The following is a 17,732-nucleotide window of genomic DNA, read 5'->3' on the forward strand; positions in this document are numbered from 1 at the left end:
CAAGGTTTCAGCATTCTGTCGAGTGGGTTTAATACCAACAGTAAGACTTAAAGTGGCCATGTGATAAAAGTCCTTTATTGGCACATATCTGTCTATTCCATTCGACTGTTTTGGGCTAAACTGTAATTTCATAAAATGTTAAAGTATTTCCTGCTACTACTCTACGGTTCCTGTTTGACCGGTTGGTATTAATTTTGCACTTTAGAAGCAAAAAGGTTTGTGCTCTGAAAAATCGTAGACATTTCCTCCAGAAAATGCACTTCTCTAATTAAGTAACAATGACATCATCTATTTCACTCGCGTCGATTTAGTGTGGAGACATGATGTCATTGATGCTGGAAAAAGGAAGCCCTTTTGTCAGGGAATTATGAACATAAGGTTAATTGTGTGACACCTACACTTCAAATGGTTGAAGTCCTTAGATTGTGCACAAAGCAAATGAGTAATCGCACAAGTGCATTTGTAAAAACCATCAATCAAAGATCCACTCAATTGATGAACAGAGATTTAGGAGTATTGGCTCTGAAATGGGATATGGTTTGGAGCAATACTTTTATCATACCATTGTAATCATTCACTGATTTTCACTCACAAATTACAAATTTCCTGGTTATGATAGATGGATTCAACAGGACAGCCTATTTTTCTCACTGAAGTCCTTTTCCGATACATATTTAATATTTTCTGGCATGATTGTGGTACAGCTGCTTAGTTTGATGTTATATCTTAGTTTATATGCGATATGTTTCGTCAGTGGTATAGGAGCCTTGATGAAAAACAATGTTGATGCAGCCAGTCCAGATGGATAGAACATTTTCTATGTTCTTTCCTGCCTGTATTTACAAACAACTGTGCTTCCTTTTTATAATTGTTGTGTTTTCTCTCAACAGGATAATTGCCATGTGTGGGGACTATTACATTGGTGGTCGGCGGTTCTCTTCTCTATCAGACCTGATTGGTTACTACAGCTATGTGTCTTGCCTGCTAAAAGGAGAGAAACTGCTATCGCCAGTGGCGCCCCCTGAGGTAAGACTGACTCCATGCCTGGGAGTATACGGTATATTCTAATACTAACTAATATGTTAACGGTCAATTCCACTATATTTGAAAATGTTACATGACATTACTTGATGTTAGTTGTTTTTCCCTCTTGTGGTTATTTCTCAAAATTAATATTGCAAAATACACCTTGTCTACATAATGAGGTACACCCAGTTGGTTAATTGTATGAGATTTGGGTTTTTCAGCATTGTTTTAGAAATGATTTCCGTCCATGCTTGCATGCCTGAAAACGAATATCACATTACGTACACTGGGCATGTGTTTGCCGATGTAAACAAGAAGATGATTGCTTGCTTAGTTACAGAACATATGGGTATTATATTACTCTTTAATAATAAAAGGTTGGTCTTGATACTTGAGATCTTCCGATATAATCTTCCTCTATATACTCAAAAAGGCACATTTTGTGAAAAAACATAACCATTTTATTTTTCAAACTTAGTTCCAAGGTTGCAGTTCTTTCCCTCTCTCTCTCATCAAATTTACTTTAAGAAATGAACACTTACAAATCAAAGTTTTACTAGATTATGGGTCATTAAATGTGGTCCACAAATGTCTCTCATTTTGGCAGCTTGTTTTCAGCAATGGATCGCGCTGACTGAGTGAATTAGTCTCCTATGCTGTTTGGAATGGAATAGGAACAAACTTTCTACAGAGAAAAATTAAATATAAAACTTAAAAAATATGCCAAATGCATGCAAAAACTGTGACCATCAACCCTAAAGTATGCAAAAAAATAAATGTAATCACATGAAATGTTGTCCAGTAAAAGTACTTGAAGGTGTTGAGGGGATGTTTGAGGGTTGAAAAGATTGAGGGCTGAAAGATGAGTGGAAGATATTTATCTCTTTGTGGTAACTTAAAGTCAGCCTTGATTCCTTTAACCAGCCATGTGCTAAATTTACAAGGAAATATTTTTCTCACATCTTCCTGTTTTCTTTTTCTTTTAGGCAGTATTCAGAACTATTTAAGGGAAAGCTAATGCTAATTTCCTTTTTTTAGTGGAGTGTGATATCTCCCAGAGGGGATTTTAGTAGAATACTTGATTTTGTGGAGTAATTGGGGGATTTAACATGGATGTCGGTTTTGAAGGTCAAGGCTAAAAATGAGATCTTTATTCTTATATGTGCATGTTTCCACAGCCTGTAGAAGACAGGAGGAGAGTCAGGGCCATACTTCCATACACCAAAGTGCCAGATACTGATGAGATCAGGTAAGGTTCTGTGCGTAACTATTCAGAAAAATAGTTCCCTTGTGTTATACATGTTGTCTAACATTTTCAAATATCCATTTAGTCGCTTAAAAGTACTCTCAGAAATATGAGCTACAATGTTTGAGACGCAGACAATCCCTGATGATGCCATAAGCTTAAAAATATCGTATTTGATTGTATTGCTCCCAAATAGCAGCCTGCTATGACTTGGATTCCTTTTGTTTTAGGGATGGCATAGGCCTGCTCTTCCCCTCACAACAGTCTGGAAAGCACATCATCTAAATTGTTATTTACACTTAACATTATTGAAAAACCGTCTTGCCCCTGTCATAAAGCTACAGTAGGCACACTTAGTGACGATCCCAGCGATTCCTGATTTCCTAAATCTGATAAACATCTGTCTGAAGTCAACCTCAACCATGAGTCTGCCTCTGGCTTAAAGGAATAGACCGACATGCAATTGCCTTAAATGTTATGCGTCAGAGGTTCCACCTGCTGGTAGTGCTCTGGTATTACAAACAGGCAGCAGACAATTTTTTTTCATTTCAAATTCTCCAGATTACAATGCCTTGACAGAGCAAAAGTGTGATAGAGAGATGGCTGTGTTTACTCTTTTTGTTGCCTTATTCATACAATCTGCTCAATGTCACAATGTTATCACTTTCTCCTAATTCCCATTTTGACATTTCTGATCTTCAGCTTCCTGAAAGGGGACATGTTTATTGTTCACAATGAACTGGATGATGGCTGGATGTGGGTGACCAATGTTCGCACAGAGGAGCAGGGCCTTATTGTGGAGGATCTGGTGGAGGAGGTGGTAAGTACAGCACAAGATGTTAAGGCTATATCTATTGTTTTAAGAATGTATGAAGATGTATATCATACCAAAATGGCCTTAGCATAGCACCAAAGGTAGTGTTAAAGATCTATGAATTTGCAGCACATCAGTCCATAGATGTCACAAAGACTGCACTCGTTGGTCCATTAGAGTTGGTGTCTTGACAGATTTTGGTTTCTGATATTTTTTCAGGGACGGGAAGAGGATCCACATGAGGGAAAAGCGTAAGTTATGTTACACTGAACTCACTTTTATTAGTGATCTCATCAATTGGAAGATTTCAAAGCAGGATGTAAAGGTTAACACTCGTACGTTTCTCATTAGATAAGATTCTCTGTGACGCTGCACTTATTAGGCAACAGGATATCCCTAACCCTAACCTAACATGTCCTTCAGTCTTTAAGGCTGACTGTCCCCAACAGCAGTATCAGTAATTTAAGATTTCTGTTTGTAGAGATGGTGTTGTTGCAGCAGGTTCTACCATATGTTTGCATTTTGTTGATTTAGCAATTTGTATTGTCTCCACCTCATTTTGCGGTTGCTCTTATTTGATCTCCTGAACAGCTGGTATCACGGAAAGATCACCAAGCAGGAGGCCTACAACCTGCTGATGACGGGTACCATTCCTCTTTGCCTTTCTTTAGGCGAGCGCTATTAATCACTTGCTGCTTTAATGTGTTAAATTTGTCAGAAATAAGTTATGAACATCAAAGTCCATTTATCAAAATATATTGCTGAGCACGCACTAAAACCTTTCTCTTTCGCCCCCTCTCATTTCGTAGTTGGCCAGGTGTGCAGTTTTCTAGTCCGACCATCAGACAACACACCTGGGGACTACTCCCTCTTTTTTCGCACCAATGAAAACATCCAAAGGTTTAAGATCTCCCCCACTCCCAACAATCAGTTCATGATGGGGGGGAGGTACTACAACAGGTACGTTTGGCAATGTGCCTGCATCCAGCTGCTGTTCCAACATAATAATAATAATAATAATAATAAAAACATAATATATACTACCAATGGAGATTAAATGCTCGTTGTAGCATTTTAGAAGTTGTAGCTAGCTTGTCATGTGCATTTTGACTTGCAATAACTGATGTGCTGGATCTTGTTTGCTCTCTCTCTCTACCGGGCAGTGTCGATGACATCGTCGACCATTACAAGAAAGAGCAGATTGTCGAGGGCTACAACCTGAAAGAGCCAGTTTCAGTGCAGGTAGCTACACATGTATTTTAGCATTATTCAGCCTGTTTGATGTTATATTTTTGACCTAATGGAATGACATTTGACAATTAAAGGGTTTTAATGAGACATAAATGCTCACATTTATCATTTTTATTGCCATGCAAAGTATCCAAAATACTGATGGAAGCAAAAGAGTAAATCCTGAGTGTCACTGAACCGTAAATGTATTTTCTGAAGAGAAAATGTTGCATCAGACATTTTCCTGTTTGTTTTCCTCTAAATCTAGAACATCTCTCTTGGGCAGCCGCTATAGCACTTAATTTAAGCATTGTTATGTAAGCTAGCCTTTTGAATTGATTGGGTTGTGTGATGGCTTGATCTGTCTTTGTATTTACCGTAGCACCAAGAACAAGTTCTTACTGACACAGTGGATGGGAGAGAAATTTATAACACTATCAGACGAAAAACAAAAGACGCTTTCTACAAAAACATTGTCAAGAAAGGCTACATTCAGTTCAACAAAGGTATGTGTGACATCTGTCTTGTATAGCAGGGCTTTCAGTAGCCCCTTGTAATATCATCCCCATCTTGCCTTGTGGTCACGTCAGTCAGGATCTACCGTTAATAATTATTAACTTTTAATGATTTCTGTCACTTTCAGGAAAAGGCAAAAGATGGAAGAACCTTTACTTTATCCTGGAAGGTAACGATGCCCAGCTCATCTACTTTGAGAGCGAAAAGAGAGCCACCAAACCTAAAGGGCTGATCGACCTAAGTGTGTGCTCCGTGTATGGTGTGCATGACAGTCTTTTTGGCAGGTGAGATGTTCAAATATTGCTCTTGGTGTAATTCAGTAAAGTTGGCAGGAAGCACTGTCCCTCAGCTCTGAATAATCAGCTGCCAAGAAAGTAATTTCTTTCAAATGATGTATCATATTGTACAAAGCAATTCATAATCTTCTCTTTTCTCTATTTTTCAGGCCACACTGTTTCCAGATTGTTGTACAGCACTTTAGTGAGGAACAGTACATATTCTACTTTGCAGGGGAGTCTCCAGAGCATGCACAGGTAATACGAGGGTTAGCACTGATAACTGTCTCAAACAGGGTAGGAGCAGTGTACATCTGTTTTAATGCTGAGTCAAATACTATAAGTGTGTGCTCTGTCTCGAAAATGACTTAGTGCTAGCTACTGCTCCTGTTATTTAGAAAAAGAAAATGCATTTTGAGCCTGAATTGGTTCTTCATCAGATACAGAGGACCACTGGATAGCTTGGTACAGTGGTAATCAACCTCTGTATGTGACAAAGAACCATTCCTTTTATTTTCAATGAAACAAATAAGAACAAACTGTGAAGAGTTTACAGTGTTGTGAGTTCTTCCAGAGACAGAGCTCATGATGATTTATAAATGTTCTGACAGTGTTCTGTTTTTGCAGGATTGGATGAAATGCCTTCACAATTTTTGCAGTAACTTAAGAAAAACCACTCAGCCGACTTCCAACAAAAGGCTTCGACAGGTACATATTCCATTAACCAGTGTGTGTTCATGAAGACAAAGTAGTAACAGTAGATGATCAAATCTAACAAGCCAGTAAAATGGTATTTATCATTCTAGTAAAAGCTCAGAAGCAATGAATACTTTAAATTTGAAGTTCAGAATTAATCTAATGTGAGCACAACACAGTCACACAGAAAGACTTTAATATGCTTGTAAGCTCCCAATTTTAATATCTTAATCAGTGGATTCTTTAATAAAACCAACACAGGAAAAGACTAAGTGGCCTTTTATCCTGGCTTCATTGTACTGCCTTTGTAAGACAAGTCAATCTTGTTACTGCATAATTTCACCATTCCCACACTTTGCTCAACCTAAATTATTATTTTAAAAGGCCCTTCAATATATTTTGTTTAAAAAAAAAAGAAATTGTATTCTCTCTGTGGGTCTAGAGACAGACAGCCTCATCAGGATTGGCAGGTAATGGCTGGAAATCCTGTAGAAGTCAGCAAGTGCAGATTAAAAATAGACTCTCGCTCTTGTGTTTTTAAATTGTCAGCACTGTTCAGGTCATTAACTGTTTTCAATGTATTATATATATTTTAGTGAGGACCATTACAAACCATTTATCTATATGTTGTGTTATGCAAATGTGTGTTTCATGCCCTGACGTTTAAAACATGTTCTCCTCTCAGGTGAGCAGCCTGGTGCTGTATGTGGAGGAGGCCCACAAACTGCCAGTGAAATATTTTAACAGCCCCTACTGTAACATCTACCTGAACAGCGTCCAGGTGGCTAAAACTCACCCTCGGGAGGGGCAGAACCCCGTCTTCACAGAAGAGTTCATCTTTGAGTGAGTCTGTCATTGCATATTTTCCTTCCTTGGATTCTTCCACTGCTCTTTATCCCTCTTCACATTTCCAGCAACCCATCTTGCTGAAGAATAAATACAATATTCTCTATTTATTTCCAGAATAATAAAATGTATGTATCTGTTGTTTCAGTGATCTGTCGAGTGAAATCAACAGATTTGAAATCAGCCTGAGCAACAAAACAAAAAAGAGCAAAGAAAGTGACATTTGTAAGGACATTATTTGTTTTAAACAAATGTAATTACTATGAGTTTCGGCATTCACCTCATCCCCTTTAGTTTAATTTCACAACTGACACTCACCCACCCTTTCACGCCTCAATCTCTCTCCCTCTCAGTGTTCATGCGCTGCCAGCTGAACCGTCTGCAGAAGGGCCAGATGATTGATGAGTGGTTTCCTCTCAGCTCCCACGTGCCTCTCAAGGGCATCGAGCCGGGCTCTTTACGTGTACGTGCCCGCTACTCCATGGAGAAGATCATGCCCGAAGAGGAGTACAGCGAGTTCAAAGAGGTCTGAACCACTGATTTTGTCCATTAACTGTCTGCTTCTGTTATTCACTTAAAATGACAATGATATCATTGGCACGTGTCCTCTGCAGATGATCTTGCAGAAAGAGTTCCATGTTATCTACGCTCTGGCCAATGTGTGTGGTCAGGACCGCACCTTATTGGCAAGCCTCCTTCTGCGGATCTTCAGACACGAGAAGGCTGAAGCCCCTCTACTCAGGACCCTCAACGACAGAGAGATCAACGTGGAAGGTAAGAACAACAACAAAACAATGATGCAAAAACAAATGGATAGCATTGCTGCATTAAGGGATCTGCATACAATTCACTTCAGGAACCCAACATATATTCATGTTGACTAAAATGATAATGTATATGTTTAAATGTTATTTAAATTAGTGCTGAAACCTTCAATGCTTCTCTGTAGCAACACATCAATCAGCAGTGTTGGTGTTTTACAGGGTTCAGCTTTACTGTTTGGTTTGTTTGTCACGTCGGCTTAGAAATACCCTGTGCACATACACTTGCATAAGTTTCTCTGCTTGTGCACTACTCAGATGAAGCCACAACATTATTCAGAGCAACCACACTGGCCAGCACTCTGATGGAGCAGTACATGAAGGCCACAGCCACGCCATTTGTCCACCACGCTCTCAAAGACACCATCCTCAAGATCATGGAGAGCAAACAGTCCTGCGAGGTAAAGACCTACAAAGGGTTTTGCTTTTACGCACAGCTATGCAAGTTCCTAAGCGTTTTTTCCCTGCATGTAGATGCAAATCAAAACATACAGGCACACAGAATCGGCATGGCTGAGGTCTCGTAGGCGTGAGTCTTAGTTGCAATAACTATGACTTATTGTTTTCCCAACTTCTCTTGTGTTACGAATAAGAAATATCACAAATGCATTTACTAGTAGCTGATCCACATTTACCCACAACGTGCAACATGTAGTGCTTGTTACCGTCAAATAAGATGATTATATTATGATTCAGTCATGCACTGTGAATTTTAATGTATTCATTGTCAGTTGTTTCTCTTACCTCCCTCCTTTTCTTTCTCTCTCTCATCTTTGCTTTTAAGCTGAACCCTTCCAAACTGGAAAAGAATGAGGATGTGAACTTGAACCTGGCTCATCTCCTCAACATCCTGTCGGAACTAGTGGAGAAGATCTTCATGGCTGCTGAGATTCTACCACCGTAAGAACAAACCCACCTGTACTCGCACACAGTTTTGTCCTGTGCTGTGGGTAGATCACTCAAACTGGCTTCAAAGAGAAACGCAAAGGTCTAATAAACCCAAATAATTTGTTTATTTCTCTCTTTGATGACACGTTCAGGACATTGAGGTTCATCTATGGCTGTCTGCAGAAGTCTGTGCAACAGAAATGGACCACTAACAACACAATGAGGACACGGGTCGTAAGGTAAAGGGGCACAAATATTCAATGTTGGACCCACTTGTTTTGAAAGTTAAAAAAACTGTCAACATATTCTTTGTGTTAACTGTCCATTATTATTACAACTTGCATGTTATTTTATCTTACTCAGTCTAACATGCTTTCCTCTATTCTACTTGCAGTGGCTTTGTCTTTCTAAGACTGATCTGTCCTGCAATCCTCAACCCCAGACTGTTCAACATCATTGCTGGTGAGCATCTGTTAAAAAAGCATGCAAAAAGCCACCTGCTTGCCATGTGACATGTTTCAATATGTGTTTTGTACTCTCCTCTCTTCTTGCAGACCCTCCATCTACAGCAGCAGGCAGGACCCTCACACTGGTGGCCAAGTCTGTCCAGAACCTTGCCAACCTGGTTGAATTCGGTGCTAAGGTGTGGATTATGTACTAGAAATAATAGCTTGCAGAATACATCTTGTTTTGACAGTGGCTGTACATCAGAGGAGCAATATTCATTGGTGATTGTTATGTCTGATGCAAGTTCTACAAATGTTTTCTCTATCCTGAAACAGGAACCCTACATGGAGGGTGTGAACCCTTTCATCAAAAACAACAAACACAGGATGATCATGTTTCTGGATGAGTTGGGGGTGAGTAACGTTCTTTGCCTTTTTGTTCGAATAATCAGGCTGAACTTCACAAGCTTAGGAAAGTGTCCCCTGTGTTTGTAGAACGTCCCTGACCTCCCTGAAGCCACAGAGCACTTTAGGACGGATCTGTCCCGGGACCTGGCCGCGCTGCACGAGCTCTGTGCCTCGCACTCGGATGAGCTTCGGACGCTAAGCAACGAGAGGGGAGCACAGCAGGTCAGAGACTTGACGATAAGCACAGTTGTGCAAGCATAGGACATTTTCTGCTGTCCCGTTTCAGAAGCATTATCTAATTCCTGTTTTCCTTTTGCAGCACGTGTTGAAAAAGCTGCTGGCCATCACAGAGCTCCTCCAACAGAAGCAGACTCAGTATGCCATGTCCAACAGCAACAGGTAGTACTGCACTCCTCCTCTCCTCATCTTCCCATCCTTCCGTCAAGTCTCCTCCACCAGAGTGCAGCGCAGAGGCGACCTAGCATGCTCTACCCTCATCACCATGGCAACCCCTCCATCATGTCCTCCTCCAATCGTCCCGCCCATCCCCACCCACATGACATTTTGTCCCCGTTCACCACAAGAGAGCTATGCAACAACCGACGCTGTACCTAAAAACAAACAAAAACTTGCACCAGTGACTAACAGCTGTATGGACAGGAAACTGTGGGAAATGTTTACCCTCATAAACTGTGTTCAGAATACTGACTTGGGTACATTTCATTCCCTTCATCATGAGGGCCAAATATTGAGATTGTAAGAGTTTCTTTGTACCCAGTATGTGTTCTGATAGCACAGGTTGCCAAAGTGTACCCCTTTCCTGCTCAATGAGGAAACTGACATGAAGAAGCTCGTTCTGTCCCCTTTTCTTGTAACTGGATTATGAGCGATAAAGCTTTTTATACTGTAATTGACTGATTTATTTTAAGGTTGTGACAGTATCCACAAAGTGCTAAAACTAGCATTTGTCTATTTGTTCTTTCTTTGTTTTCTAGATTGAAACAAAGTTTTTTTTAGAAAAGTATGGTTATTTTATATTAAGAATAAATTCTCTTGCTGGAATCATGAGTATATAAGTGAGATGAGCTGATTTTTTTTTTTTCCTCAGATTGCATCAGCTATTTTGATTATTTGGTCTTTTTTGAAACTTCTCAATGCCAGACAAGACACATAATCAGTGAAACCAATTAAAATAAGTGTTTACAGCAGCAAATCTTTTGAATAATACAGATTGTATCAGACATGCATGCACTTATTAAACAGTTTTTGTAAAGTAGATTATGAGTCATTCATTGTACCCTGACAAAGGTGGAGAAACTTATGCACACAGTATCATGTGTCTTGTTTGCGCGTAAAGAATAATCTATTCTGTTTAATCTGCAGAAACGAGACACAATGTAGAAAAATCTTTATTCAGACTGCAGAACAAAAGCAAATCCAGGACTTCAATATGTTGTAGAAAAGTAAATATAACATGTACACTTATGCAAACTGTCTTTGACTCTCCATTGTATTTTCTGTAACGGCATGGTCATGCAATCGTGACAGTTTAATATTGGAATAAACTGATGGTATACAAGAATAATATCTTCAAATACCAAACCATTTTGGGGTAAATGCTCACACCAGGTCTTCATCAGTCCATTCCTGCAATGGTGGAAGAAGAACAAAAAAAAAGTAAAAATATGTAGCTTAACTAAGTTTGAGTGTCGGCATGTAATGAAAAATATGGTCTCACCTCTATATCTTCTGTTAAACGAGGTTCTTTTGATACATGGCCATCTTCTTCATACCCTCTCTTTCGTTTGCTGCAATACAAAAGTAGTTTTTCTTTGAGCAGATAACAACGGCAAGTTTAGAATTACGGTTGTGAATATTTCATTATCAGAACTATCTTTGCAACTCCTAACTGTTGGTTAACATTGTTCCTTACATTCAACGTTTGTGACCAACCCCTTCAAGTCCATTTTCAACACTCATTTAGGAAAGCAGCATCTAGTTTCCACTACACCTTCATGATTGCCATTGGTAGTTGTAGTTTCCCATGCCTCTTCATTTTGACCAGCTCACACCATGTGCCAGTACATACATAGCATTTTAATTAGCGCACAATAAGTGATTCTCCAATCGGGGGCCTTTCACAAACATGTCCACTTTATCTTACAGGACAGAGTGCACCATCATGTCACTGGCTGCTGCCATCCAGGTAATGTGAGAGTTACAGATTTCTACCGGGGAATCAAAGTGTGGTAGTCAGACCACACAGCCAGCCAAAGTGAGTCCTCATCCCATGAGGTGCCCTACCGAAGACTTACGTCAGTTTGTATTTATAAGCATGTGGCCTAGATTCCTGGCAGTTCAAACGCAATATGGCCGTTCTCCGTGGGAAACCACTTGCTGCATATCTAAATACCGTCCTTCCAAATCCCTTCCCGAAATGCTCCAGACACAGTGCGTTGAACTGATGAAACTTTGACAGGAAGTCGTGTCGCATAAGACCTTGAAGAGATGATTTCTATGAAGATGGACCTAAGATACAGTCAACAGCAGAAATGCCTGAACTCCTTTTATCCTGGTATGCCTGCCACGCCAGTCTCACTGGTTATTAATTGACATGGAAACTAGACAGATGTGGCGTCTTGATCAGTCCCTTCTTTCCTGGGACAAAACTTGCCAGGATGACGGGGGAGGCCATCCAAAGCATTGAAGTAGCGTTTTCTGCCGTCATCAGGGAATTTAACGCAGCACCTCTCTCCAAGATGACACAAGCCTTAACTCCTTTCTACGCACCATCCACTCACCCACCTCACCTGGTTTTATGACGAGCTTTCTTCATTGTACGAACTAACCCGCAGCACTGGAACCACTTGTTAGATTTTTATATGCTGCTTTGTTTGTTGCTATTATATACTAAGGCTTGTATAGAAGTATAGGGTGTCTGTGTATGATATAGCTGAAAGAGTCTGTAACCTGTCCTGTGCATGTGTTAATCCTGAATGGATCCTGCTATAGCGTGTGGGCCTACATATATGCTGCTCTAACAAACATCACCTGAACCTCCACTAAGCCTTGGGGGTTTTGAAGCTTTCTTGCATTTGCAGTCTCTCTAGCTCTCCTGCCGTCACAGGTGGCTTTTCAGAACACTTCTGCACCGACTATTTTCATATAGATTCATCCTGAGAAGTCATGCCATGCACAGATTTATCAACTTCAAAGTCATAAAGGGTCGGCCCTGTGTGCCTCCTGATGACGAGCCGCTGCAGAGTCTGAATCTGTGCCTGTCATAGCTCAAGCGTTTACCAAACTGTTTACTGTAGTTGCACTTAAAAATACCACGGACCTCACCAACCTCACCAAGTGTTAACAGACAGCTGGCGACAGGTAAATGATTAGACTACAAGTCTCCTCATCAGCGATACCAATATCAGCTGTGCTACATGGTATGGATGAAATAGGTAGGAATGTGGCGTGCTGTTGTACTTCCTTTCTGTATTTCATACAGCTGATGATGTGTTCCTTTTTATTTTTCTACCTGATACTGAACCTTTTGCATCTTAGATACGACAACCTGGCTAAAATAAAACTGTTACTATGTATAACAACAGAAAACTTGAGTTGCTTACTTGGGTATCAAGCATCGATACACAACACTGAAACTAAAAATGTGCCCAAAATTACACAATATTAGTTCATATATGTGAACTAATATTCATATGTGAACTAATATTAGGTTAATATAAGGACAAGCTCAAATAAATTGTGTTTGGCTTCTCACCTCCACAATAAAGTCACATTCTTAATTTGAATATGGCAGTGTATAGTGTGACTATAGTTGTTTCCTCTAATCATTGGACATCTCACAAAGTAAACATGCACAAGTGACTTCATCTCCTTACTTGCTTGAACTGGCAAATTCAGCATGAATCCTCTCCAACTTCTTTTTGTAAGCATTCACCTCCTCCGCGTTAGGAAGTTCATACTTCCTGAGGATGGTTTTCATCTCTGGATGAACGAACACAGAGCACATTTACTTTAATCTCAGATCAGACTTGTTCTGCATCACAAACCGTGCAGTGAAGCTCAAAGTGCTAAACATCACCATCTTGTGGTGTCAAATGAAGGTGCAGTTTACTCACGTCTCATTGAGTCGTACATCTTTGAGAGAGTCTCTTTGTCCTCTTTCAGTCGCAGACATTCATTCAGGTAGCTTGTCATTTGAAAAAACAAAAAGGATTGTGTACATTTACAAACTAACAACTTTTCTTAAGTGAATTTTCAGTTCAAGGGTTCTGCTTTTATTCTGGGAGAACATTCATTTAATTGCTACACAAATACACTAATGATGGTCATCCAGCTATTTAATTAAAGGTAATTATTACTAAATTACTTAAATCTATTTTTCAAAATTCAAACTTTGCATAGTTCCTCGTTTAAACATGAGCACCTCTCCATGTTGAGACCAGCTCTCGAGGCGCTGTTCAGAATAGCCGTGAGAGCAATCTGCGAGGGAGGGAACAGCAGTCCTGTGTCTGTCATGGACGCCTGCGTCAGGAAGTCATCCGCATTCTTCCTCAGTGACTCTGGGTTCTCCAGCATAGGGTACCTTGTCTGAAGGATGACATTTATGAAAAGAACATACTTCATTGAAACTGGACAAAACATCTGAACTACTAAATGAGCTAGATTTGGACTAGAGAAATATGTGCAGATCTCTCTCCAGGAGTCCACCTACCTTGAGGTCAATCAGCAGGCCCTCCATCGGTCTGTAGGGAGTATGGACCACCAGGTGAAAGTTGAGTTGTTGGATCAGCAGCAGCTCAAACTCCAGGATTTGTTCCAGAACCCTTTCCTGCCCTGCCGGGGTCTCCTGCAGAAGGTTGCCCACAAACTGGGTGCTGGAAACGTTGAACTCATCCACTTTACAGGACAGATATGCACAAGTCAGCCTGGAACCAGAAGATTAGGTCAGAAAGAGCCTGAACAATATAATTTCCACAACAGTTTTGGTGCAATAGTTGGATTGCAAAAGATATGAAGCAACCGTAATCATTTTAGAACAAAACCCTTCTTATAGTAATTCCTAAACTTTAAACCAAAGAAAGGAACATTTTAAATACTTTACTTGCATACATATTTCCCCGCAAACATATCTGTACTCACATGATAATCCTAGGGTGGTACTCCATGATGGAGTTGTTCAGGTAGAATCTTCTAAAGTACATGATGGCTGTACCCTGCACAGGTGAGACACATGTAGGTCAGATATGCTAGAATAGGTTTCCCTTCCTCCGTTCGTGTCGGCTGGGAGGCGGGTCTTAAGGAAACGCTAGTGCGCCTGCTCTATGAGCCTTAATGCGGAAGTGTGGGACAAGTTCATAATCTGAGCGCCAGAGTTTTGAAGTTAATTTTCCATAGTTTACGTGGCCTCTATACGCGGAAGTTAAACGTTGTATATCCTTCATATGGCACTTTGCAACACAGTAACAAGCCCCCGTCTCCAACGCTTATGCAGTTATCTGTATGCACATATGCTTGTTCCCACACAAAAGAAAAGAGAGTACACACATACCACAACAGACTTGGGCATTACAGGCTTGAAGGCATTGCAGAAGTCCACCATCCTCTTCTCATAGTGTCGGAATAAAACGTCCTCCTCGTGACGCTCCAGGAACTTGGACTCGCTCAGCCCAGGCTGGTTCAGACAGGGATGCGGGAGGAGGTCACACATGTGCCTGCTGTCCTCGTGTTTGCTTGTTATTTGTCTGTGTCGTCACAACTTACCTTCCCACTCTCAAGTATCTTGTTGCGGAATGCCTGGTTGGCCATTTGTCTCTTCTGCTCAACATCGTCTTCACATTCGAAGATCCAGTGTTTTCCCTGTGAACTCTTGTGGAACATGGCTGCCTCTGCAAGAAAAGAGGGGAACGACAGAAAATAAGAGTGACCGTAGGATGGGACGATTCACGGTAGAATAAATTAACGTAACATACTTTATTTGTAGTCCATTCAAATCCGGACGGTAGTGAGGCAGTAGGTGGCTAGCTGTCTACAAAACAGCATATTTAATTGCTCGTGGAGCTTCAAACTCGCTGTCTTAAAAATAACAAACACAACTGATGCGCATGCGCGTCGCAACTGTTTATCCTCCGTCAACTTTGTCCCCTTGTGATGACGTCATATTACCGTAATTTATGATACAGTGCGCAAAATAAATATTTAGCAGGAGGCTTCTCGTGTCCTGATATCTGCCATTAACCTCAAAGCAATATGAATATGCACGTAACAGTTTATTATAAAGCTAGATACTAAAAAGGGTTTTAAATAAAGGTTTTCATAGACAGACATTTTACACAGACCTTTTTTTAAAAGACAGTTAGCCTACTTGAATTAGTGACATTCTATTATGAAGTTGGGACAGTTCAGGCCATGTTATATTGGTTCAGAAACGTTGTGCAAAATCAATGAAGATGGTTCAGTAAAGAAAAATGTGTAAAGTGAGACATACAATGCTTTTCATGTTCCGACTTCCATACCTTTATTTAGCAAACACAGGAATAGTCCTTATTTGAATTGTTAGATCCTAAACGTTGTGAAATGCACTAACTCAATGTAATTAACTAGCCCAAGAACAATGCTGGATCAAGGGCTGAGGTGTTGTTTAAAGAAACGCTAGGACACGATAGGTACTTATTTGAATGTTATACTTAAAAGTCAAACCTTTTTGTTTCATTCGCAACTGAGCAATTTTTTCATTTTGGTCTTTGGTCCAAGTACTTTGGGGGAAAGAAAGAGGCATCAGCCCCAGGATCCTAAAGACCTGCGCCACCCAGCTGTCTGGTGTCCTGCAGCACCTCTACAACCTGAGCCTGAGGAAGGAGGAGGTCCCGGTGCTGTGGAAGACGTGGATGAGAAGGGGATGAGTCAACCCTTTTTCCTGAGGAAGCTTCGATCCTTCAATGTGTGCAGCAAGATGCTGGAGATGTTCTACCAGTCGGTTGTGGCCAGTTCCCTGTACTTCGCCATTGTCTGCTGGGGGAGCAGCATTGGAGCCGGTGACACCAACAGACTTAACAAGCTAGTTAAGAAGGCCGGCTCCATCATTGGCTGCAAGCAGGAGTTTCTGGAACAGGTGATGGAGAGGAGGACGCTGAAGAAACTTTTGTCCATATTGGACAAACCGGACCACCCTCTCCACCACCTACTGCAGGGACAGCGGAGCACTTTCTCCAAGAGATTCATCACGCTCCGCTGCAACAAGGACCGCTACAGGAAAACATTCCTGCCTACGGCATTACGGCTTTATAATAAGTCACCGCTTGCCAGATCCTCTGACTGATTAATCACTGTACATGTTTATGTGTATCTACACTTCACACTTCACATATTACATACATAACTTGCATTTTTGCACTCTCCTATTGTTTGTTATTGTTTGTTTATTTACACCTCACACACTTAATATACACATACATACATACATACTTGCACTTTCGCACTTCTACTGTTTAAGCTTAAGTTTAATTTAATTGAATATCTAAATTAATACTCTGTTCTTTTTTCTTTTCTTTCATCCCGACTCCTGGCCTCATCGCAAGGAGCTTAGGCAACAGATCCAGTGTTGACAGAATGATTATTCCTCCAGCATTAATGTCAATGTCATCATAATGTCCAGCTTCACCAGCCCCTTTTTTAATGACATGTATGCACATAGTGGATATCTACAAGTCTCTCAGGAGGTCATCTCCTTGTTGTCCTGCATACTGAAAGAAAATGTTTCAGTTGAGTATGAGGTTAAATCAGCATTGCTTTCATAAATCAAAATGACATTTTCTATACCTATTCAACAAGTGTGAACTGAGTTCTTGTTGCTGTCGCAATGACTTGTAGTAACTATTAGTGACATTAGGATCCTAAAACATTGTCTGTAATAAAAGTGGCTGGCAAATGCAATTACACTGACTTACTATATACTTACTTACTATATACTTCCAAATATGATGCCATCATCTTCTTCAAATGGGATGCCAAGAGGATGGCAGACCTTTTAGGGTTGACAGCAGTTGATGAGAGGGTGTGCGGGTGGGCTTGAGTCGGTGGGTGGTTAGTTAGGGGGTGGACTCCTCCCCATCCCCCCTTCTCCCCTGCCACAAAAAACACATTACAGAAACACAATCATTCAAATATAAAAATATTTTAATTTGGCTGATGCAGTTTCCAAAAGTGTAAATAAGGTACATCACCTCATCTTGATGTCCTTGTCTCCATCAAATCTGCTGCTCTTTCTACAACAACTTGTGTCTTTTCTCTGAGAACCAACAAAAACAGCGAATGAGCTCCTTAAATGGGATGTAATTTTAAACTTCAAGTGCTCATTAATGGAAATAGCACAAAAGAATAAAAAAGAAGAATGTATTTCTTAGTCGTAAAGGGAAATCTATATTTCTTAACACCACCAGCAGTGGAATTGGGAAGATGCTAAAGTCACGGAATGGGAAAAAACAAGAGCACTGTCAATGCTGT

The 17,732-nt window shown here is 40.5% G+C and overlaps 2 protein-coding genes across 2 annotated transcripts in view; one reads left to right on the top strand and one right to left on the bottom strand.

The window, feature by feature from the left end:
- The window catches only part of LOC306740615 (ras GTPase-activating protein 1-like), a gene marked incomplete at both ends in the record, with an annotated part of 24,606 nt that extends 13,179 nt beyond the window's left edge, over positions 1-11,427 (top strand). Inside the window, 24 exons of the mRNA XM_079222846.1 lie at positions 891-1,026; positions 2,205-2,275; positions 2,975-3,092; positions 3,306-3,337; positions 3,678-3,730; positions 3,896-4,046; positions 4,250-4,328; positions 4,699-4,822; positions 4,960-5,116; positions 5,278-5,365; positions 5,735-5,815; positions 6,489-6,646; positions 6,798-6,874; positions 7,003-7,175; positions 7,264-7,423; positions 7,729-7,871; positions 8,255-8,370; positions 8,511-8,597; positions 8,753-8,820; positions 8,913-9,001; positions 9,141-9,218; positions 9,300-9,434; positions 9,532-9,611; positions 11,379-11,427. Of these exons, the coding sequence (XP_079078972.1) occupies positions 891-1,026; positions 2,205-2,275; positions 2,975-3,092; positions 3,306-3,337; positions 3,678-3,730; positions 3,896-4,046; positions 4,250-4,328; positions 4,699-4,822; positions 4,960-5,116; positions 5,278-5,365; positions 5,735-5,815; positions 6,489-6,646; positions 6,798-6,874; positions 7,003-7,175; positions 7,264-7,423; positions 7,729-7,871; positions 8,255-8,370; positions 8,511-8,597; positions 8,753-8,820; positions 8,913-9,001; positions 9,141-9,218; positions 9,300-9,434; positions 9,532-9,611; positions 11,379-11,427 (2,503 nt within the window). The remainder of the gene's footprint in view (positions 1-890; positions 1,027-2,204; positions 2,276-2,974; positions 3,093-3,305; positions 3,338-3,677; positions 3,731-3,895; positions 4,047-4,249; positions 4,329-4,698; positions 4,823-4,959; positions 5,117-5,277; positions 5,366-5,734; positions 5,816-6,488; positions 6,647-6,797; positions 6,875-7,002; positions 7,176-7,263; positions 7,424-7,728; positions 7,872-8,254; positions 8,371-8,510; positions 8,598-8,752; positions 8,821-8,912; positions 9,002-9,140; positions 9,219-9,299; positions 9,435-9,531; positions 9,612-11,378) is intronic.
- ccnh (cyclin H) lies at positions 9,640-15,301 on the bottom strand. Its single transcript, XM_079222847.1, has 10 exons — positions 15,203-15,301; positions 14,994-15,118; positions 14,782-14,904; positions 14,373-14,446; positions 13,945-14,158; positions 13,657-13,820; positions 13,349-13,419; positions 13,109-13,214; positions 10,951-11,020; positions 9,640-10,859 (listed from the first exon to the last, which is right to left on the bottom strand). Exons 2-10 carry the CDS (start codon positions 15,108-15,110, stop codon positions 10,833-10,835), a joined length of 966 nt encoding a protein of 321 aa, XP_079078973.1. The 5' UTR covers positions 15,111-15,118; positions 15,203-15,301; the 3' UTR covers positions 9,640-10,832.
- Positions 15,302-17,732: the final 2,431 nt, after the last annotated feature.

This window comes from Taurulus bubalis, assembly GCF_910589615.1.
Source record: "Taurulus bubalis genome assembly, chromosome: 8".
NCBI classification, from domain to species: Eukaryota; Metazoa; Chordata; class Actinopteri; order Perciformes; family Cottidae; genus Taurulus; species Taurulus bubalis.